Source organism: Microtus oregoni, unplaced genomic scaffold (assembly GCF_018167655.1).
Source record: "Microtus oregoni isolate MIOR12 unplaced genomic scaffold, Mior012 000003F_ref0000135, whole genome shotgun sequence".
In the NCBI taxonomy this organism is placed as follows: domain Eukaryota; kingdom Metazoa; phylum Chordata; class Mammalia; order Rodentia; family Cricetidae; genus Microtus; species Microtus oregoni.
Genome location: NW_024543062.1, coordinates 12,961,425 through 12,983,038, shown reverse-complemented (window position 1 = coordinate 12,983,038; position 21,614 = coordinate 12,961,425). Strand labels below are relative to the sequence as shown.

The 21,614-nt window shown below is 45.3% G+C and overlaps 1 protein-coding gene across 1 annotated transcript in view; it reads right to left on the bottom strand.

The window, feature by feature from the left end:
- The window catches only part of Galnt17 (polypeptide N-acetylgalactosaminyltransferase 17), a 431,486-nt gene that overhangs the window by 86,331 nt on the left and 323,541 nt on the right, over window positions 1-21,614 (bottom strand). The window contains exon 6 of the mRNA XM_041648500.1: window positions 2,556-2,673. Within this exon, the coding sequence (XP_041504434.1) occupies window positions 2,556-2,673 (118 nt within the window). The remainder of the gene's footprint in view (window positions 1-2,555; window positions 2,674-21,614) is intronic.

The following is a 21,614-nucleotide window of genomic DNA, read 5'->3' as shown; positions in this document are numbered from 1 at the left end:
TATACACACGTGAACGTGTACAATGAGTGAAAATCGTATTAGTGTATGTAGAAAGTTCTCCACTACTTCCTCCCCACTTCCTCCCCTCTCTCTGCCCCTCTTTTTTCTTCTTCCTTCCTTCCATTCTCTCTTCTTCCCTCCTTCCCTTATTTCTCTCCTTTTTATTTCTTGGCCTTTCTTCTTTTCAGCACAAGCTCTCCCTGTAGCCTAGGCTGGCTTTGAATTCATCATCTTCCCAGCTCTGCCTTCCAAGTGCCAGGATGGCTGGCATGTACCACCAGACCTGGTAGAATGGGAATCGATTTCCTAACAGGGCATTTATTATTTAGCTAGTGTTTGCTCCACACTGTATAAACCAGGAATATACCCTATAAAACAAAGCAGTGCGCATCCATTTCTTTTGCTTAACAGGGAGCTCTGGTGTATTAGCTACTTTTTGTTGCCGTGATGAAAATACCTGACATAAGCCTGGCTCACGAGCTTGAGGATTAGGGTTCAGATCCCCAGAAACCCATGCCAGGTGTGCATGGAAGACCATCTGTAATTTCAGCCTCAGAAGGAGGAGGCAGAGGATCCACAGAGCAAGCTAGCGAGCAACACTAGTCACATTGGTGAACTCTAGGTTTGACCGGGAGATCCTGCCTCTATGAATAAGGTGGAAGAATGATAGAAGATGATTGCATACATGAACCTGGGGCTTCCATGTGCATACATATACAAAAACATGTATGCTACACACATTCATGAAAAATGGAAAAATTTTGAATGTACAATTTAAGAAAGAAAAGATTTGTTTACTTATGTATAGTTATAATGAGTCCATTGTACACACACCAAAAAAGTTTAAGGATTGACAGCAAACTTGCCTGGCACTCAAAGCCCTGGGTTCCATTCTGGGTGCCACAAACAAGCAAAATGCTCCTAATTTTCTAAGACAGTGTTTTCAACCTATGGGTCACGATCCCCTTGAGGGGCAAATAACCCTTTCATAGGGGTCGCTGAAGCCCACCACAAAACACAGATGTTTACACTATGATTTATAACAGTAGCAAAATTACACTTATGAAGTAGCAATGAAAATAATGTTATGGTTGGAGGTCACCACAGCATGAAGAACCGCATTAAAGGGTTGTAGCGTCAGGAAGACTGAGAAGCACTGACCTAAGAGATCAGATCTTATGTTCCTCTCTCGCCAGCAGCAACTCCATAGGTGCAGGTATGTTAATTAGCTCATGATACTGACCATTTCACACTGGGCATCTATCAAAACATCCCAGACTAAACAGCTTTAAGATATACAGCTTCAAGGATAGCCTAGCAAAACATATGAGTCAAAAGAAAAGGGGAAAGGAAACCCGTCTGTGAGTGTGGGCACAGGAGCATTGCTCTAATGAACTTCAGCAAGACGCTTTGCAGCCACTGAGAACAGCCTGAATTGGCCTCAAATGTGGGGGGCCCCTCTTATCCCTGGTGACCCCTCCAGCCACACATCTACTCCTGCAAGGACAGTGCTTCACCCCCATCCCCACACTTTCTCTCCTGATGTAACTTTTTACCCCTCATTGGCACTGTTATCAGAGTGTAAACAGATGTTCATGTCATTCTTGTATTCAAGGAAAAAATGGGGACATAGATCTGGAGGTAAGAACACTTGTGCAAGCATGAAGACCTGAGTTCAAATCCATAGCACCTAAGTAAAAAGCTGGCCATTGCTGTAACTCCAGGACTGTGTAAAGTGAGGCCAAGGAGAACTGCTGTGGCTTGCTGGCCTAGTCTAGCTGGAGGCTCAGCCAGGGACCCTGTCTCTAGGGAATAAGGTAGAGAGTTGTTCTGATTGCATTTCTGTTGCTGTGACAGATACCCTAACCAAAATCGATACTGAGAAGGAAGGGCTTATTTGGTTTACTATTCCAGGTTATAGGCCATTATCTGGGGGAAGTCAAGTCAAGAACTTAAGCATCTGATCACATTGCACCCATAGCCAAGGGCAGAGAGAGGACAAATACACCCTCCATTCCTCGCTTGCCTTCAGCTCTCATACACTGTTCAGGGTCCCTTGCCTAAGGAATAGTGCCTTCCATAGTGGACTGTGTCTTCCTTCACCCACCAACAACCAGAGACAATCCTCTACAGACAAGGCTACAGACCAAACTTATCTAGAAAACTCCTCATGAAGATTCTTCCCAGGTGATTCTAGGTTGTATCAAGTTGACAATTAAAACTAACCCACAACACCATCAAAACGCTTTGGATAGAAATTTTAATTCAGGATACTACTTGGTTTTCAGAAGAAATTAAAAAGATAAAAGTGCCGGGCTCTCTACTTAGCATCCAGAGCAGGTCACTGAAACATGAGATACACTGGTCAGTCTTTAGAGACAGAAAGCCCAAGTCATCCACACCCAAGAAGAAGTCTTAATGTCTCTGCTTAAATATCTCCGCTGGAATGGACTGGGATAAACAAACCACACTTGATAGGTTTAAGAAGCTTGGAACATACCTCAAGGATGAAGTTCACATCACAAACCAGGAGGAAGGCATGCCAAATTACCCACCTTGATTCCAAGTTCAATATTCTCTCCTCCATACACATCCATCCCAGGGTCCAGCAGACCGATTTCACCAAAGAATTTCCTGTTGACCACGAATGAGCAGCCAATCATGGCTGGTGTCCTGTGGGAGAAAGAAAGAAGCAAGATTGTCAATGTGTAGGTAGGTGACCTCTTTTTTTTTTTTCCCCAAACACTCATAAGGTAGTCAGGGATTTCTGCTCTAGTCCTCTTTGAGCCCTCGATTTCCTCGCTCCCCATCTCTCCATAAGGCTGCCTTTTAGTGCAGAGGGATAGGAAGTGTTTGCATCTAGGGATATCCCAGAACCCTGATAAATAGGGTAAAAACCAGTCTCATGCATGGTGTTGCATCTACCACATGGAGAGTGGTTCTCACTGTACTCCCAAAAGAGAGGTGACTCTGTGGAGGACCAGCGACTGTGTAAAGGAATTTCAGTATGAGCCACAGCTCTAATCTGCTCAACCCAGGAAGCAGACAGGAATGGTTAAACTTGAAGCATGAAGGTAAACGAGAGGATGTGAGGCAGTTAATTTTCAATGTTAACACGCTGGGTTTGGAATCACCTAGGAGACCCACCCACAGTTGTGCTTCCAAGGGTGTTTCCAGAGAGGCTTAACTGAGGAAGAAAGGATCTGACCTCCGCAAGTGGAGGGCGGCACCATCCTATGGGCTGGTGTTAATAAAAAAGAGAGGGCAAAGTAAGCAGTAGCATCATTTCTAGTTGCTTCCTGACTGTGGATACAGTGTGGCCAGGAGCCTCGTGCTCCCAATGCCAGGATGGACTGTGCCCTCAAACTGTGAGCCCAAATAAACCCTTCCTTTCTTAAGTTGCGTTTGTCAGGTGTTCCGTCACTGCAATGGATAAAATAACTAACATAGAATCCAAAATCCAAAGGATCCAGTATCCATGCTCCGTCTGGAGACACTTCACCTGGAAGTTGGTGTCTTAGGAAGGGAGAAGACTCAGAGGGGAAAGTACTCGTGTCTCCGGGTGTCCGAGACATTGCTCCAACAAAGCTGAAATGCCTCCTCACTGAAACAGGACTAAGGAAAGACAGCTCTTCAGGCAGATGTGAGTCCTCCGGAGACCAGAGGAAGCCTGTCCAGTACTGCATCCTGGGTACTTCATCAGAACTTGGAGACAAGGGCTGGGAGGCTGGTCCTGATGGAGTCACCCCACTGATGATAGCATCTTGTGAAGAAGTTGTGGTTGGAATCTGCCACAGTGTCAAGGAGTCTGACAGACTGTGGGAAGGCGAAGTGGAAAGGAGCCCTAGGATGAGGCCCCAGGATGCAGGATCCCTTTGAAACAAATGTAAACAAAGCGCTGTGGGGTAACTTCATAATGCTAGGAACAAGTGACATTCTTAGCCAAACATTGTGATTAGTTGGTAAAAGATGTGGAGACTTAGCAGTTAAAAGATACACACACAGTCAAGCTGGCCATAGTTGTATACACTTAAAATCCCAGCAGGAGGAAGGGAGACGGAAGGGTTTGTGAATTCCAGGACAGCCTGGCTACAGAGAGAATTCAAGGCAACCCTTTACTGTGCCTCAAGTTCAAGGCCAGCCTGAGCTGTATAATAAGTTCAAGGCCAACCTGGGCCACACAGTGAGTTCAAGGAGAGCTTGGGCTACCTGGTGAACTTAAGGCCAGGCTAGAACACACTGTATGTACAAGGCCTATCTAGGGTGCTAAGTGAGTTTAGCCTCAGCTACGTAGTTAATTCACACCCAGCCTAGGTTACGCTAATGAGTTGAGGCTGGGCCAGCCAGCATTGTCTTTGCCAGTCAATTCAGACCATAAACCGCCTGCTATTCTGGGACCATCTGAATGGACTTAACACGATCAGCTGTCCTTGCCTGGGAGAAACAGTTCCCTGGCAGGAAGCTGCCGCTTGACATAATGAGACCTGCTGTGTCCGGTGTCAGGTGAACTATCCTCATCCTCAACATTGGTGAGCAGAGAACAAAGTGTGGCCTCACTTCCACCATAGGCATCCATGCCACCTGTCCAGCCATGTGAGCCGTAGTCAATAGCATGCCGGGGATGATGAGATTCTTGAACGCCTGCATACATCCTCATCTTTTCAAACTCAATGGCAATTACTACCATTAGCACAAACATTTCCACTCAAAATCATTCAAAAATGATAATCATATTAAGGGAATCTGCCAATGCCCTAATCGCTCCATTATAGAGAAGAAGAACAGAAATTAAAAACAATCACTTTTATTGTTGCTATTATACAAAATATATGCACCACACACAACCAGTCCAGCTGACAAAGAGAGAGGCGGGAAGGAAGAGAGAGTCAGCCAGGAATGGGTGGTAGCCACGAGAATTCCCATTCAGAGGGCTCAAGCTTTCCGGGTTTCCTTTTCATAGGTTTGACCAAGAGCTTGGCGCTGTTTGCTTCCACATCTTCTATGGTTTGAACCTAAAATATCCCCCACAGGCTGTTTGAGAGGACCCTTAGGGGGCGGGGCCCAGGTGAAAGAGGTAGGTCACTACAGGGGTGGGATTTTGAAGGTCATATCTCAGACCTGACTTCCAATTTCTGGTTCTTGGTCCACTATAATGTAAGGAGTCTCTATTATCACAAACTCCCACCATGAACTCCTCCATGTTTTCCCAGTCATGATAGAAGAAATGAGACCTTCTAAGACATGGGCCAAAAGATTATCTTTAGCCCAAGATGAATCACAATGATTATTAACTTGAAGGGACCTGGAATCACTTAGGAGACAAACCTCTGGGCATGTCTGTGAGCGAGTTTCTAGACTGTGTTCTTTGAGGAGATGTCTTAGGGTTTCTACTGCTATGAAGAGCCCCCCTGACCATGGTAATTCTTATAAATGAAAACACTTAACTGGGGGCCTTCAGAGGTTTAGGTCATTATCATCATGGTGGGACAGGGTGGCATGCAGGCAGAGCTCCTGTTTAGAATCCCCCAGGAAAGGGCTGGTGGCATGGCCTAGCCACAGCACACTTATTTAGCAGACGCAAGACCCTGGTTTCGATCCACAGCATCCTCACAGACATCTCTGCATCAGCTTCAGCGACTCTTGCTCTCAGAGTATTATCAACCCCGGGGCTTTCAGCAGTTGTTATCAGCCCTCTGCTCATAGGCTTGACACCCATGGACCTGGTTCTTCATCAACTGGAAACACTTGAAAATGAAATTGCATCTGTACTGAATATGTCCAGACTTTCCTTCTCACCTTTAGTCCCTAAGATTGTAACGCACACTTGCACGTTGATATCGTGCTGAGGTTTTCAGTATTAAGATGATTAGTGGCCTAGGAAGATGTCGGTGTTGTGGGAACACCACATTGTCTATGTAAGGGACTTGAGCATAACGGATTGGGTAGCGGTGGTAGGTCCTAGGACTGATCCTCCAGGCACAGAACTGAAGGAGCACCGTGTCAACTTCTTTGGCAATAGGCATCTTCGCTGTTAGCATCCTAGTTACTACAGTGCACGTTGTGAGGTCGTCATGCCCCACTGATTTTCCACATGCTACCCTGTAAACAGTGTGAGGTCCACGAGGGGATGTTGCCCTTCAGTTCCAGAAGCTGAATGTTAAGGACGCAGAGATGTCTCTGAGGATGCTGTGGATCGAAACCAGGGTCTTGTATCTGCTAAATAAGTGTGCTATGACTTGGCCATGCTACCAGCTTTCCCTGGGGGATTCTAAACAGGAGCTCTACTGCTGTAGCTTGGTAGAACAGAGGAGGGTGGAGAACTATCTGCTGCAGGTTTCTCAGTCCAGCAAAGCCCTTTATTGAGAACCTCACTACTTTGGGGAGATTCCTAATCTTCAAAGTGTCACTGCTTTAGAGATGTCATTAAGCCCATTTCCTGTCCGAGGGACCTGACACTCAGAGACTGTGCTTATCTAGTGTTCCCTTGCTATAGCAAAACACCCAAGATCATTCACTTACAAAGCGAAAAAGTTTATTTGGGCTTAAAAGATTTCAACCTATACTTAGTAGTTCCATTGCTTTCTTAGTATTTTTATCGTATTGTTGTTATTATTATTATTACTATTATTGGGCTCAGGGGATAATTTTAAAGAGCCAGTTCTCTCTTTCCATCATGTGAGTCCCCTGGAATGAACTCAGGTTGTCAGCCTTGCTGTAAAGCCCCTTTATCTGCTGAGCCACCTGGCGGCCAGCTTCAGCAGAGGGCACTGTATAACAAGGGTACAGCAGAGTAAAACTGCCTCCTGGCCAGAGGGCAGGAAGAAAGGAAAAGAACTATCCAAGGGCATCCCCCAACAACGTGTGTGTGTGTGTGTGTGTGTGTGTGTGTGTGTGTGTGTATAGACGCACATAGATGTGGAGGTCAGACGATGACCTTAGGTGACATTCTTCAGGGGCTCTCCAACTTATTTTTGAGAGAGAGGCTCTCACTGGCTTCGAGCTGGACAAGTAGTCTAGCTTAACTAGTGAGGCCCAGGGATCCACTTGTCTTGGCTGCCCACTTTAAAAGAATATTTTTAAAAGATTTTTTTTCACTGTGTAAGAGTGCTTTGTTTACACACATGTCTGTGCACCACCACACTTGTTTCCTGGTGCTCACAGAGGTCAGGAGAGGGACTCAAGAGTCTCTGGACCTGTAATTACTGGTGGTTGTTAGCAACCATGTGGGCACTGAGAATCAAACCTCAGTCCTCTGAAAGAGCAGTATGTGCTCTTAATCAAAGACATCTCTCTAGCCCCAAGATATGGCATTGTTAGGTCTGTCCTCAGTGAGATTCAGGTCCTCATGTCTTCATGCTTAAAGGGTAAGTATTTTACCAAAAAAAGATAAAAAATTCATCTTCTCAGAGTCCATTTCTTTTCTTTAAATTTTTTATATACACACACACACACACACACACACACACACACACACCCTGTTTTGTCCACATGTCTGTCTGTACACCATGTACCTAGCACCTATGAAAGCCAGAAGAGAACATTTGATCCTCTGAAACTGGAATTATGGATAGTTCAAACCTGCCACATGGGTGCTGAGAATTGAATTCAGGTCCCCTGTAAGAACAGCAAGTGCCCTTAACTGATGAGCTATCTCTCCAGCCTTCACCTTGGTATTTTGAGACAGGGTCTCTCCCTAGACTGGAGCTCACCAAGTAGGCTAAGATGGCTGGTCAGTGAGCCGCAGGGATCTTCTTGTCTCTCCCTTTCCAGCATTGGGATTATGAGCACATTCTACCACACATACGGGTTACGGGGATTGAACTCAGGCCCTTAAGCTTACATGGCAAGCAATTTACTGACTGTTCAGGTTGATTCTAAATGTCAAGTTTCGTGACTGTTGAGCCCTCTATCTCTCCAGCCCCCAGAGTCCACGTCTTAAAGGTTCCATGACTTTCCATTACCAGGTTGCTGGGGAGCAGGCCTTTAACACCCATGACTTAGGGAATATTTCCAACTCAAACTTCAGTAGAGGTAATAATAAAGAGTTGACCAAGTACAGTTCCATTCCTGTAAGCAGTGACCATCCCAGAGCTACCTGGTGGTGGCAGAATCCCCTCCACTCCTTGGTACATTATTGCCTCCCTAACCAGATAAGCTAAAACCCACAGCAGCTAAGAGCGTTCCTACCGCATAAACCAACAGGTCCCATTCTGAAGCTTTTTGGGGGAACTTGCGGGCTGCTAAACACTAAAAATATAATTTGGGGGAAGGAGTTGGCAGGCTTGGAGAGTTTTAGCTTGCACAGGAGAGTAATTTAATACTCAGAGTTCCATTTGTCTGTGCTACACATATAAATATCAGAAGGGTTAGCACCCCTGCCTTTAAAAAAAAATCATCAAACTCCGTATTCGACACACACATATCTCACAGATCGGACCCAAAGGCCAAAGCTTTGTGGTTCATTGGAGGGAGCATTTTTCGCGTTTGTTGCTGGGGAGATAATTCACCCTGGAACAACTTCCTCTGAACCAACGGGGAAGCAGACTGCCTGGGTGTTAAGAGCCTTTGTTTGTGGGGGGATAAAGGAAAGGCTCATCTCCTCTCTCCTCGAGTGTGATTTTTCACAGATGGAGGAAGAAAAAAAAGCCCACCCTTCAGTGAGGATTGAAGTTGTCAGTTTCCGATGCCTGCTTCCTTGGCTGACTGATTTTGCTCAGGCTTGTTTCAGTGAAACAAAGACCATTTCCACCCTCTCCAGTGAGATGCTTCCTAGGAGCTACTTTCTCAGCATAACACTTTTGTTCTTTGCTAATCGCATTTGATTTAGTCTTTGAGGAACTGATTCCCTGATAGGTCTTTGAAGAGTATTTTTGTAAAAACATGGTGGGTTCTAAGACGTGAATCTGTGAAGCCATTATCAGCCATCAGAACTTCTTAAAGCCGTGTGTGTGTGTGTGTGTGTGTGTGTGTGTGGTGTGTGTGTGTGTGTGTGTGTGTGTTCACCTTGTTTTGAGGCAGAATCTCTTGCATGGAGCAAAAATGCATTCCTTGTAGTCACCAGTTTTATCATAAAGAGTCCCAGAGAGGAGTGAAGGAGGACCAACGTCAAAGGGTCCTCTTCTAGGCTGCTTTTCCTGAGTGTTTTCTCACAGTGACGAAAGCAACCAACACAACCGCAAATTCAGCTCCAAGCTTCCTCACGTCTACTACAAACAGAGTCACTGGGCTCCTCTGTCACCTCTAAAAGATGTTTCTAAGAGAGGTACAGTTGGGACTGGGACGAGGTGTGGTCCGTGAAATGCTCATCTTACAAGCACAAGAACTTGAATTTGATCCCCAGAATCCAGATTAAAAGAAAAAATTGCATACAGTGATGTGTGCTTGTAATCCCAGCATCCAGAAGGAAGAAATGGGTGGGTCCCTGGGGCGTAGTGTCCATCTGCCCGATGTAACTAATGAGTTTGTGGCCAGTGAGAGACCCTGTCTCAAAAACCAACATGGATGTCATCTGAGGAAGGACAACTCAAGTTTACCTCTGCCCTCTGCACAGCTGTGCACCTCCCAGACACCACACACACACACACACACAGACACACACACACACACAGACACACACACACACACGGTTGCAATTATTTAGCCCACTGAGGTCCAAGAGATAATGACTGGCAAAGTCTTCAGTAAACACCACGAACTTCACCAACCTTTAGGTGTTTGTTGGCATCAGCTCTCTGTGTGCCCAAGAATAAGAATTGTATTCAGAATCTGAGTACCGTCCTTTTGAGACGCTGGCTCAGGTGGCCTTGCCCATGTCGCTTTAAGAAAGGGGTTTGAGTGGAACAACACCACAGTTACTTTGAAAGGTTGTGTGGGCTTCTCTCTCCTTCACCTGCCTTGCCATCTGGAGGCAGCCACAACCTTGAGATGATAAAGACGCCAGGGCCGGATGGAAGGAACTGAAGGAGATTGTCTATTGTGACTGCAAAGGCAACATTTGAGATTAATTTTTAAAGCAGCAGCCTCAACGGGGTCTTAAGTGCCTGAGTCAGGCACCAGAGAATACACAGAGAAGTATTTTATAAATCTCTAAATCCTCTTTACAGATCAAAGATGGCTACCACATGAAGTCACAGGAAGGGGTATGACCCCGCAGGGGGTGTCAATACTGGCTTAACTTAGGATGACCTGGGGAAGTCTGGTTTGTTACTATTGTTTTAATGTATGTGTATTCCTGCGTGCAGACACGTGCATACACAGGTGTGTATACATGTGTGTATGTGCATGTGTATGGAGAATAGAGGACAACACTCTCTAATGCCATCTCTCAGAAATGCTACCTACCTCCTTTGAAACAAGGTTACTTACTTGTCTGGAACTTACCAAGTATGCCTGGTTGAGTAACCAGTAAGTCCGAGGGATGCTCCCATCTCCATCTTCCCAGAGCTGGGATTACAAGTATGTCCCACCTTGCCTGGCTATTTATGTGGGTTCTGGGGCTTGAACTAGGGTCCTATGCTTGCATAATGTCCTGATTAATTGTGTCAATTTGACACAGTCTAGAGTCCTGTAAGAGAGCTTCAACTGAGGAGTTGCCAAGATCCTATTGACCTGTAGCCATGTCTATAGGGGATTGTCTTGATTATTGGCAGATGTAGGAAGGCACTGTCCACTGTGGGTGGCCCCATTCCCTAGGCAGGTGGTCCTGCACTGTGTAAGAATCTAGCTAAGCATGATCCCGAGAGCAAGACAAGAAGCAGCATTCTGCTAGGTTTTCTGCTGTACTTCTCTTATAAGGGCGAATTCCTTATTCTGAGATAATAATGCATAGAATAACAATCAGTCCTACCTTCAAGCTCCTGCTTGAGAACCTGCCCCAATTTCCCTTGATAAGTGGAACAGTGAGCTGAAATAAACTCGTTCCTCCTCTGCGGTGCTTTTGTTCAAGATGTCTTATTGCAGCAACAGAATGAAACCAGAACACACAGCAAGCACTTTAGCAACTGAACCATCTCCCCGGCGTCTGGAGAGCTTCGAAAGTCACCCGTACCCAGCCAGGACCACTCCACATTCAGATTTGATCTGAAGTACAACCATGGCTGAGAGGCTTACACACAGGGCACATCTCTAAATCCAACTTGAAGTTTCTTCTTGGAAGAAAGAAGAAAGACACGGCCACTCAGCTATACTGCTCAAACTGCAATTCACAGACCGGGGAGGAATCCAGCAAATGGGCTAAAGGACAGGAAGGTGAGAGACAGGATGCTTGGCGCTGTGCCTTCTGGGAGAGGACAGATGTCTTCATCCAGGCAGGGGAGCAGAAATAGTAAAGGGATTGATGTTCAGGCAGAAAGTGGATCTTAAATAATGCTCATAGTGCCCAAAAGCAGAACAGAGTTCTGGATATGCAAGGAGCCCTGATGTTTCTGCAGAGCCTTGGGGGAGGGGAAAATAAACTCAACAGGGTCAAGAGAAGAATCAGAAGGCTGGGGGGAGAGATGAAAGGACATCAATATTGGGGTTCATGACAAGGGATCAGCTATGAAGAGGGGAAAAAAGTCCCCAGTAACTGCAGTCATGGGGCTAGAGAGATGCTCAACAGTTAAGAGTATATGTATTGCTCTTTGGAGATTCCCGTTCCCAGCACCCACAGCAGCTGACTCACAACCACCTGTCACTCCAACTCCAGGTGACCTGATGACCTCTATGACCTTTGCACACACCCTCCACGTAGACAAAGACATGTAATTAATCATACAAATCTTTAAAGAAAAAGCAACCCGAAGTGCAAGGTGTGAGGTCATCTAGCAGAAGCAGGAAAATCCTTGAAAAAAGACCTGTTGTCGAAAAGATTTCCCTTGGGCACAAGGCAGAAGCAGCTCCCTTTGCTCTGCTGTAATCTTTACTGAAGATGGGAGGAGAGGGAAGATAGGGAGGGGGAAAAATGGTGCCTACAGAGAATAGCATGTTTAAACCCAATTTAACAGAGCAATTCTCCTGAAAGTGATCATGTTCCAATTGGAAGAAATGGGGGCTACCTTGAAACAACTAGATGAGTTTTCTTTTTCTATCATGAGTGAAAATGAGGGCTGGAGAGCAAGCCGTATCCAGATGTGGAAAAATAAAGTATATATATATATATATATATATATATATATATATATATATATATATATATCTGACTTGGGATTGAAATTGAAATTGTGCTTTGGGCTCCAGACATTGTCACACTCACGAAAAGCAAGGAGACAAGGACACAGGAGTCACGAGGGAGAGGATGCAGCTCAGGGGGTGGAGGAGCTGCTTGCTTAGTATGTTCGAAGCCTTGAGTGTTTTTTATTTTTTTACTAGAGCAAAAGGGAGGGAAGGAAGGAAGGGAAAGAGGAGGGAAGGGAAGAGAGAAAGGATGGGGGGGGGGAAAGAAATAGGGAAGGAAGGGAAGAAGAGAAAGGGAAGGAAGATGGATAAAAGAAAAACAGAATCAAGTTCGGGGCGGGGGGGGGGGGACTTCGGTTTTAGGTGAGCCAGAGACTGCTTGTTTGGCACACTCCGAGCCCTGGGTCCACCCCCAGCATCACACAGCATGGGTGGAGTGACAGATACCTGTAATCTCAGCACTATTGGGTAGCAAAGGCAAGAGGCATAAGAGCTCAAGGCCATATTTGACTATGGAGTGAGTTTGGGTCCCCAACATTTTTCTGGAAAATAACTTAGCATTATGGTGGTGAGGCTGAGCAATCTTTGGGCGTTAGGGCTACAAAGCCTACTGCTATAACAGAGCCTGGGGAGACAGCACAACCAAGAGCCAAGAGCCTGTTATATCAACAAGAGAACCTGAGTTTGGATCCCCAGTGCTCACAGAAAGAGTGCTCCTGCAGCCCCGGCATTGAAGAGTTGGTGACAAAGAGATTTCTGGAGTTTGTGGGCCAATCTGGGTACCACTGACCTCTGACCTCACAGTTTCTGAGATATTTTAGTTAATCATGTTGGGGAAGGTGTGGTAGCAGGAGGTGCTGCACCCATGGTGGTGGGAACGGGTGATGCAAGCCTGTTCACATGGTGGTATAAGCCAAGCAGAGGAGGAGGGCAGGTGTAACCTGCAAGGCTGTCCCTAGGGACTTACTGCTTCTGACTTGGCCCCACCTTGTAGAGACCCATTAAGAGAAGAGCAAAGTCAATCAAACAACGGTCCTGCCAAAGTGCCAAAGGAACCCAGACGCTTTCTGGGAAAGATGGGTACATTCATTGCCCTGACCGTGGGGTGGTGATACAGTCACAGATGTATGTATGTCAAGGTCACCAAATTACATAGATCAAATGTGGCTTTCACTGTGCATCAACTAAAATACCTTGTTCTAATCTCCTTTCTACTGCTAAAAAAAGCAACGTAGAGGGAGAAAGGTTACTTTATACTTCCAAGTCACAGTCTGTCACTGAGGGATGCCAGGGCAGGAACTGAAGCCGTTTCTTGAAGCAGAGACCATGGAGGAAATTTTGTTGGTTGGCTCATGCTTAGCTAGCTTCCTTATAAAGATTAGAACCACCTGCCTAGGGAATGTTGCTGCCTACAGTGGGCAGGGCACTCCTGCAGCAGTTAAGAATAAAGATCACCCCAAGACATGCCCAGAGGCCAATCTGATCTGGGCAATTGTTCAGTTGAGGCTGCCTTTTCTGGAGACTGTAGGTTGTGTCAAGTTGATCTCTGAAGGTAACTAGGCCATACCTCAATAAAGATGATTGCTTTAAGGAAAGTCGTTAAGCTCATGATCTTACACTTACTACGCACTTTCTGATATTGATGGTATAATATCCCAATTGATCTATTTTCTTGACATTTTTAGTGAATGCCATGCTTCCAAAGCTCACATATTTTATATATTGCATCGTGTAGAAGGCAGCAGAGTTAATCTCTTTAAAGATGAGCAAGAGACAGGGCTGGACAGATGGTGCAGCATTTAAGAGAGCACACTTCTCTTGCAGTACCCACATTGCATGGCTCACAACTGCCTATAACTCCAGTTCCAAGGATCTGACGCCCTCTTCTGGTCTCCACAGGTACTGTACCTATATATATAGACTCATAGACACACAGAATTACAAATCAAGTAAACCCTTTAAAAAGTACATGTCCAAGAGAAGGGCTGAAAAGACGCTTGGTTCTAAGTTACAGAGAAAATCACAGAGAAAGCTTGACCACCAGTCGGCCAGTGACAGCAGGGCCCATGGCCACAGGGCAAAGCCTATGGAACTTTCTGGCAAGAGAACCCAAGATAAGCTTGTGGTTATTTCCATTTGTAGGTGGAGGAAGGCAGTGATGCCTCTCAACCACTCAAGCACCACAGTGGTGAAGGATGCTCTCAATCTTTTGAACAAATTTCCTCAGAAAGAACCGAACCTTCTGGTGGGCCTTCTGCAAGGCCATTTAATGCCTTAGAACAGTAGTTCTGAACCTGAAGGCTGGGACCTCCTTGGGGGGGGTGTCTCATGACCCTTTCATAGGGGTCACATAAGACCACCAGAGAACACAGATATTTACATTACGATCCATAACAGTAGCAAAATTAATGTTATAAAGTAGTAACAAAAACAGTTTTATGGTTTGGGGTCGCCACAACATGTGGAAACGTATTAAAGGGTTGCAGCATTAGGAAGGTTGAGAACCAGTACTTTAGAACATCATCAACATGAGGAGGTTGGGATGTTGAAGGTGCAGGGGCCAGTCACAATTTATCTTGGGCTATTTTCAGCCCTCTAAATAGCCATCCCTTGCCCTCCTCTGTGTCTGTCCTAACATCATTTTGAATCTCAGGCAAGGCATTTTGAAATGTACTAACAAACCACTACATCTACTAATTAAAAGGCTAAGTGTGAGTGAGGCCAAGAACAGAGATTTTCCTGCTTCACCCATGTTTCCAGCAATGTATTTGAGAAATGTCTTAATTGATGTTGCTGGAGAGATGGCTCAGCAGTTACGAGAACTGTCGATTTTCCAGAGGTCCTAAGTTCAATCCCTTGCACCAGCATGGGTCTGATGCCTTCTTCTGATATGCAGATGAACATGCAAACAAAAGATCCAAATGCATAAGTAATGGCATCTTCTTTCCAAAGAAAAAGTGTCTTAACTAAAGACTTTGTTTTTCTATTGAAGAAACATCATCAAGCTACTACTGCAATGGAACGCAGAATGTGGGGTAACCTGTGTGTGTTCCCAGACTGTGGTCCACCTATACTTGGCTCCAGCATGAGCTTCTGTTTGTCACCTCTGAGGTGAGGTTTGCATGTTGACAGTCCTTAGGAGCTTAGACCTCTTCTGCATTTCTCCCAACTAAACTCAGACCATCAGAACAAAAATCCTCAAGAAGCCACCGTGTAAAACTTAATTCTTTATTAGAAAAATATGAAAAACAATTAACAACCAAACCCCCACTCTATATTGTTTAGAAAAGCCTAGAAAACGGGTAATGGACTCCATTCTGTGAGATAACATTTATTGTGTTTCCTTCATCGTTAGAAATGGTTTCCATTGCCAATGAAAACACAGTGACGGTCCTTTCTCTCTCCCCCCACCTCTGTCTTCTACTTCAGGCTGAAGCCAGGAGTCTGGCACTAAGTTTGTGACAGAATTTAAGAAAAAAGCAAAAAGGGAGAAGAATTAAATTCTCAGAGACCGTGGCTGTAGTCCCATGGTGGAGTGCCTGCCAAGCATGCAGGTGGTTCTAGAATGAAATAATTAAGCCCTCAGCTTTTCTGCTGTTTAAAGACGGGTGAATCCCGTCCTGGTGAGAGGGCTCCTTGGGTAAAGTGTTTGCTCAACTGGCCTAGTGACCTGAATTTGATCTCCAGAACGCACATAAAAGTTGAAGGGGAGACCAAATCCATAAGGTTTTCCTCTGACCTCCACACGCATACCCTGGTGCACACACCTACATACCCATACCATGCCCACACACGCCCACACACATGCACACAGTAACAACTAATTGAAAACAATCAAAAACACATTCAGATTCATCCAAGTGCATATCAAGCTTCTTAAACTGGGTCATGATGTCATACTGGGCTATGTGAAGAAAAGTGGGGAGAGCGAACAATTTACAGCAGGGAAAGATTCCCAGGTGTGGAATGACCCACAGTGAATTCAGCCTCAGACGCATGGGGGCTGGAGAGAAGGCTACTGGTTAAATGTGCTTGCTACCCTTTCAGAGGCTCTGAGTTCGATTCCCGGTGCTCGGCTGTTGTAAGCTGCCGGAGAGTACTGGGAGCCAAACTCAGGTTCTCTTGCAAGTGTTGCAAGGGCTGCTGAGCCATCTCTTCAAAGTGCTTCAAGTTATGACTTATTATCAGTAAATGCTTGATTTATATACCAAACGTATAAGCTACATATCTAGGGTTGTATGGAATTTACACCGCGACCAAAGCAACTGGGGAGGAAAGGGTTCATTCAGCTTATGCTTCCACATCATAAGTTCATCATCAGAGGTCAGGACAGGAACTCAAGCAGGGCAGGAATCTCGAGGCAGGATCTGATGCAGAAATCATACAAGAGTTCTGCTTACTGGCTTGCTCTGCCTTCTCTCTTATAGAACCCAGGACCAACAGCTCAGAGATGGCCCCACCCATAATGGGCTGGGCCTTCCTCCCATAAATCACTAATTAAGAAAATGCCATCTTTAATCCCAGCACTTGGGAGGCAAAGGCAGGTGGATCTTTGTGAGCTGGAGGCCAGCCTGGTCTACAAAGTGAGTTCTAGGACAGCCAAGGCTACACAGAGAAACCCTGTCTCAGAAAAGAAACAAAAACAGAAAAAGAAAGAAAACGTCATACATTTAGACTTGCCTACAGTCCAATCTGTCAACTGAGGCCCCTTCATCTCTGATGACTCTAGCTTTTGTCAAGTTAACAGAAAACTATCCAAGAGCAGGGAGAGCTTAGGAAACCCTGGAATAGTGGATTCCCAAGAATCCCAGAGGAGGCTGGACGCTTACACACGGGGACTACCAGAGATCTTTCAAAGTCCAAAGTGGGGAGCCTAAACACAGCTCCTCTATGGGGATGCAGGGCTGTGAGCATCACACAGGCTAACGGTCCTGTCTCGTGGACACAGCTATACCTTCAAGTCAGTATCGGGAGGCTTTCGACAATGGCGAATATCCAAGTTCAGAGCAGTTGAGTTGTCCCACAGCTAAGAAAACACCCCATCGCCCCCACCCTGCATCTAGAAAGTCTCTCCTAGACACAAGTAACAAGAAAGCAGAAAGAAAGGGACATGTCTGTCTTTTCTTGAGCTCTGGGCATTAAATAAAGCGTTCTCTAGGAACTCCTCATGACTGGACATTTTGGAGATTTCCATTTACAATAGCCACACAGCCAGGAAACACCATGTGTAGAAATTCTAGGTCCAGTTGGTAACACCTAAGAGAGACCAATGAAAGAAAATATAAAACTGTGCAGAAGAAATGCACATTGAATGGACCAGCAAGAGGGCTTTGTGGGCAAGGGTGCTTGCCACAAAGAGACAACCAGCCAGGCTAATACCCAGAACCCACCTGGAAGAGAACTGACTCCCACAAGCTATCCTCAGACACTCACATGCATGTTACGGCACTTGCTCATGCACACATGCATGTATGTATACACACACACACACACACACACACACACACTGAATAAAATGTAAAAAATAAAAGAAAAGAAAGAAAATTCACATTTAACCTTGAGTCAACAGCCCAGAATCCCATAGCTGAGACGTCACTGAGTACGAGATCATAACCAACAATTACAAAACCCACAAGGGGTTAATGGCATGAGTGAGAATGAGCAACTATCACGGGGCTACAATGCCCAAGAACTCAAGATAAGAAGGCAACTATCAGACACAGACTTCAAAATAGTAATTTCCAAATGATTAAAAACATTAAAATGGGTTTTAAGACAAGAGAACAAGAACTATGGAAGACAAAGGAGCCTTGGGGCTGGAGAGAGGGCTAAGCTAGAAAGAACACTTCTTGTTCTTGCATAGGACCTGAGTTCAGTTCCCAGCACTCTCGTGGTGGCCCACAACTTCCTGTGACTCCAGATCCAGGAGGATCTACTGCCCCCTTTTGGCCTCTGTAGGTACTGCACTGCTTGAACAAAACCATATAAGGACACACCTACTCATAATAGAAATAATCTTTTAAAAATTACAATGGGGTTAGAAATATGAGGATAAGTGCTTATAGAAAATAATGAGGGTCATGCCTGGTGGCACACGCCTTTGATCCCAGCACATGTGAGTCTGAGGCCAGCATGGTCTACATAGTGAGTTCCAGGACAGCTAGAGCTACATAGTGAGGCCCTGTCTTGAAAAACAAACTAAAATAAATAAGTAAATAACACAAAAGAATATGTCAGAGCCCTTATATAACCTAATATATTTTTATTACTGAAAGCAGGTGTTTCCTCAATTTTAAGGCCTATTAATTTGATCACAGTAACTATAACTATAAAATCACCACCCAGATCTCAATATCAAACATCATTATTTGTTCAGTATTAATTATAGATGTAATTTCATTATTTTATTAGGTCTCCCAGAACAAGCAGTCAAGGGGCTGGAGAGATGGCTCAGTGGTTAAGGGCACTTGCTGTTCTTCCAGACGGTCCAAGTATGGTTCCAGCATTCACATGGAGTAGCCCACAACTGCCCGTAGCTTCATTTAGAGGAGATCCAAGTCCCACTTTTAGCCTCTATGGGCTCTGCACTCACATGCACATACCCTTCCCAAATAACCTTTTAAGAAGGTTAAAAAATGAACAAGCTCCCAGCATGACAGTATTACGAACACACCAAAATCTTACATGCTTGTATTTTACAGCTATTTAATATATTGTGTGTGCACAGGGGGAGCCGTGTGGGTGAGCACATGCCACCAGTGTACATAGAGAAGCCAGAGGGCAGCTGGCAGGAGTCACTTCTTTCTACCTAGTGGGTCCTGGGGTTCAACCCAGGCCACCGGGCTTGGGAGCAGGTGCCTTTACCCACTGAGCCATCTCACTGGCCCGGGACCAGAATCTTAACACCATTTCCTTTGATGCGGCTGAAAGATGAGACCCAGTTTCATGCCAACATTTCTCCTGATAGTTTGGGTCAAAGGCAGAAATTAAAAAAGCAAAACAAAATAAACAAAATTTCTGGAAGTGGTGGAAAAAAAGCAGCCTTTGGAATTTCGAGGACAGAAGGGAAGCCAAGCGGATCGCACACAGCTGAGGTGAATAATTGATAAATGAAATAAAGGAATGGATGCAATGAAATCACCCCTAGTGCACATAAAGAGATGGGGAGAGAAGAAAAGGAGATAAAGACCCAGGGAGGTTGCATCCTTGCATGGAAATACCATCTGAAAGTCACCAGAAGCTTGTCAATTTCTGTCCCTTGTCAACAGGAATGAAATTACCTAACGCAGCACCTTCAAAGCTTTGTATCTTATATGGGAAGGACGGTGAGGTTAATTCCTTCGATTCATTGGCTCCTCGTAGACGTCACTCATGGTGAAGGGTATTAAGTTCGACATCTTAGGGAAGAAGACACTGAGCTCAGACAGAATTCAGGAAATCGTATCACTTGACAAAGGGTGAAACTGAAAATCAAAAGGGAACTTGGCAATTAAAACAGCTTCCCTCTCCTACACGTCCTCCTGATAGCTATTCACCTTGATAAAAAGGAGTGAAGATGCTGTTGCGCTAATGGAGGAAACTTCTAGAAGTTATCGGATTCCCTACTTTGTCAGGTCAAAGCTAGCCCAGAGCAGAAGGTGACTTTCCTGTCTGGGTTTTGAGTGCCTCCTTTTTCTGATCACACGGAGCCTGCGGTTGCAATGGAAGGAGACAAGATTTGCAGAAAGCTGGGCTTCTCGGTATGTGAGTTCCTAGCGGTCTTTTATCACTTTTGGGGTGGGAGGAGGGGAGGCCATGTATAGTTCATTTCCCCCAATAAATTGCATAGGTCGGTGTCTAGCACATGGGCAGCACACAGATAAGAAACGTGTTCCTGGCTGAGCATTGAAACCAAAACCCGATTGTGAATGACTAGCTACATTCTTGTAACTGAGATAAAATAACCAACCTAAAGGAGGAAAAGACTTATTCTGGCTTACAGTCACAGAGGGAGGCAGTCTGTGGTAGCTGCAGACGTGGGAAACGGGTGACAGGAGCAGGAAACTGGCTGACAATAGTTCCTCCACAGACAGGAAGCACAGAGAAGGAAAAGGAAGTAGGGTAAGCCTGCCCCCAGTGATATACTTCTTCTAGAAGGCCCTGCCTCCTTAAACTTCTATAACCTTCCCAAACAGCACCACCTAGTGGGAGCCAAGTGTTCAAACACATGAGCCTATCAGGACATTTCTCATTCAAACCACCACAAGGAGTAATAAAGGAAAAGCAAATGAAATTCGTTCAAACTATGGGCTCTATTTTCAAGATACTATGTGAGGGTCTTGCCCCTCAGAATTCCTTGCTTCCTGTCTTATACTGTAGCTGTTCGTGACACCACCTGCCTCTTCTCATTAGTTCTCTTGAGGGCCGTGGCCACCTTCCACACAACGGCTTTCCCTTAGAAGGTGGTCTGCAGTTATTTCTGGAATCTGGGAACTCCTTCAGCCAATAGCCTTTAAGATGTCAGCCTACTGGGGTGTGGTCTCTGGTACTATACAAGCAGATATAACGCTTGTGCAGTTACTCCTGTTTCTCTCTTTCGGCTGCTGAATTCGATTCCTGTTCCCTGATCGTGTAGATCTGTAAGTCTACCCCTAAATAAAGAACCCTTTATTATACTCCATTCTGAGCTAGCATGGGACTATTTTATCTTGTTCATCTAAGGTGAATGAATGAGTGGGTTTCCTTAGGACACATTCTCTCCAGCAATGTTTCTCACAGCTCTCTCTGAAAAAGGCTTCCACGTGCAATGGTTAATCTTGCCTGTCTACTTGACTGGATCTGGAATCAGCCAAGAGACACACCTCAGGTTTCTGAGGGTTTTCCCAGGGGAGATTAACCAAGAGGAGGAGACTATCCCACAGTGTTGGCAGCACCTTCCGCAGCAGTCCAGATATAAAGAGGGCGGAGGGAAAGCAGTGTGCCTGCCTGCCTTTGTCTCTTGTTGGTAAGAGCATCTACTTTGCTGCCACCACCATCATCTTCACTGATATCAGAATCCAGCTTCTTCAGGATTCCAATGTAGATTGAAGACCAGTGGCTGGCTCCCTGAGAATCTCCCAGGCCTTCCAGTCAGCACCAGAGGCCAAACTGGATGGGGCCTGAGGAACAGGGTCAGAGATGGCCTAATTTATTCTGCACAGGAGCTGAATGGCTGAAAGAGAAAACTGACTCCTGCGATTTGTCCTTCGCCCTTCACAGATGTGCTGTGGTATGCGTGATTGCACACACCCACTTATACTAAATAAATGAATAAATGCAACAAAAAATTAAAGGATATCTGTTGAAAACGTGGGTTGAATATATTTGAAAGGTCCTATGCATGTTCATAAGTGTATGCTTGTACACGCGCACATACACACTTATAAACACATAAAGAACAGGGTTTGAAGAGCCATCGCTGAAACTGTTCAGAAGACGAGAAC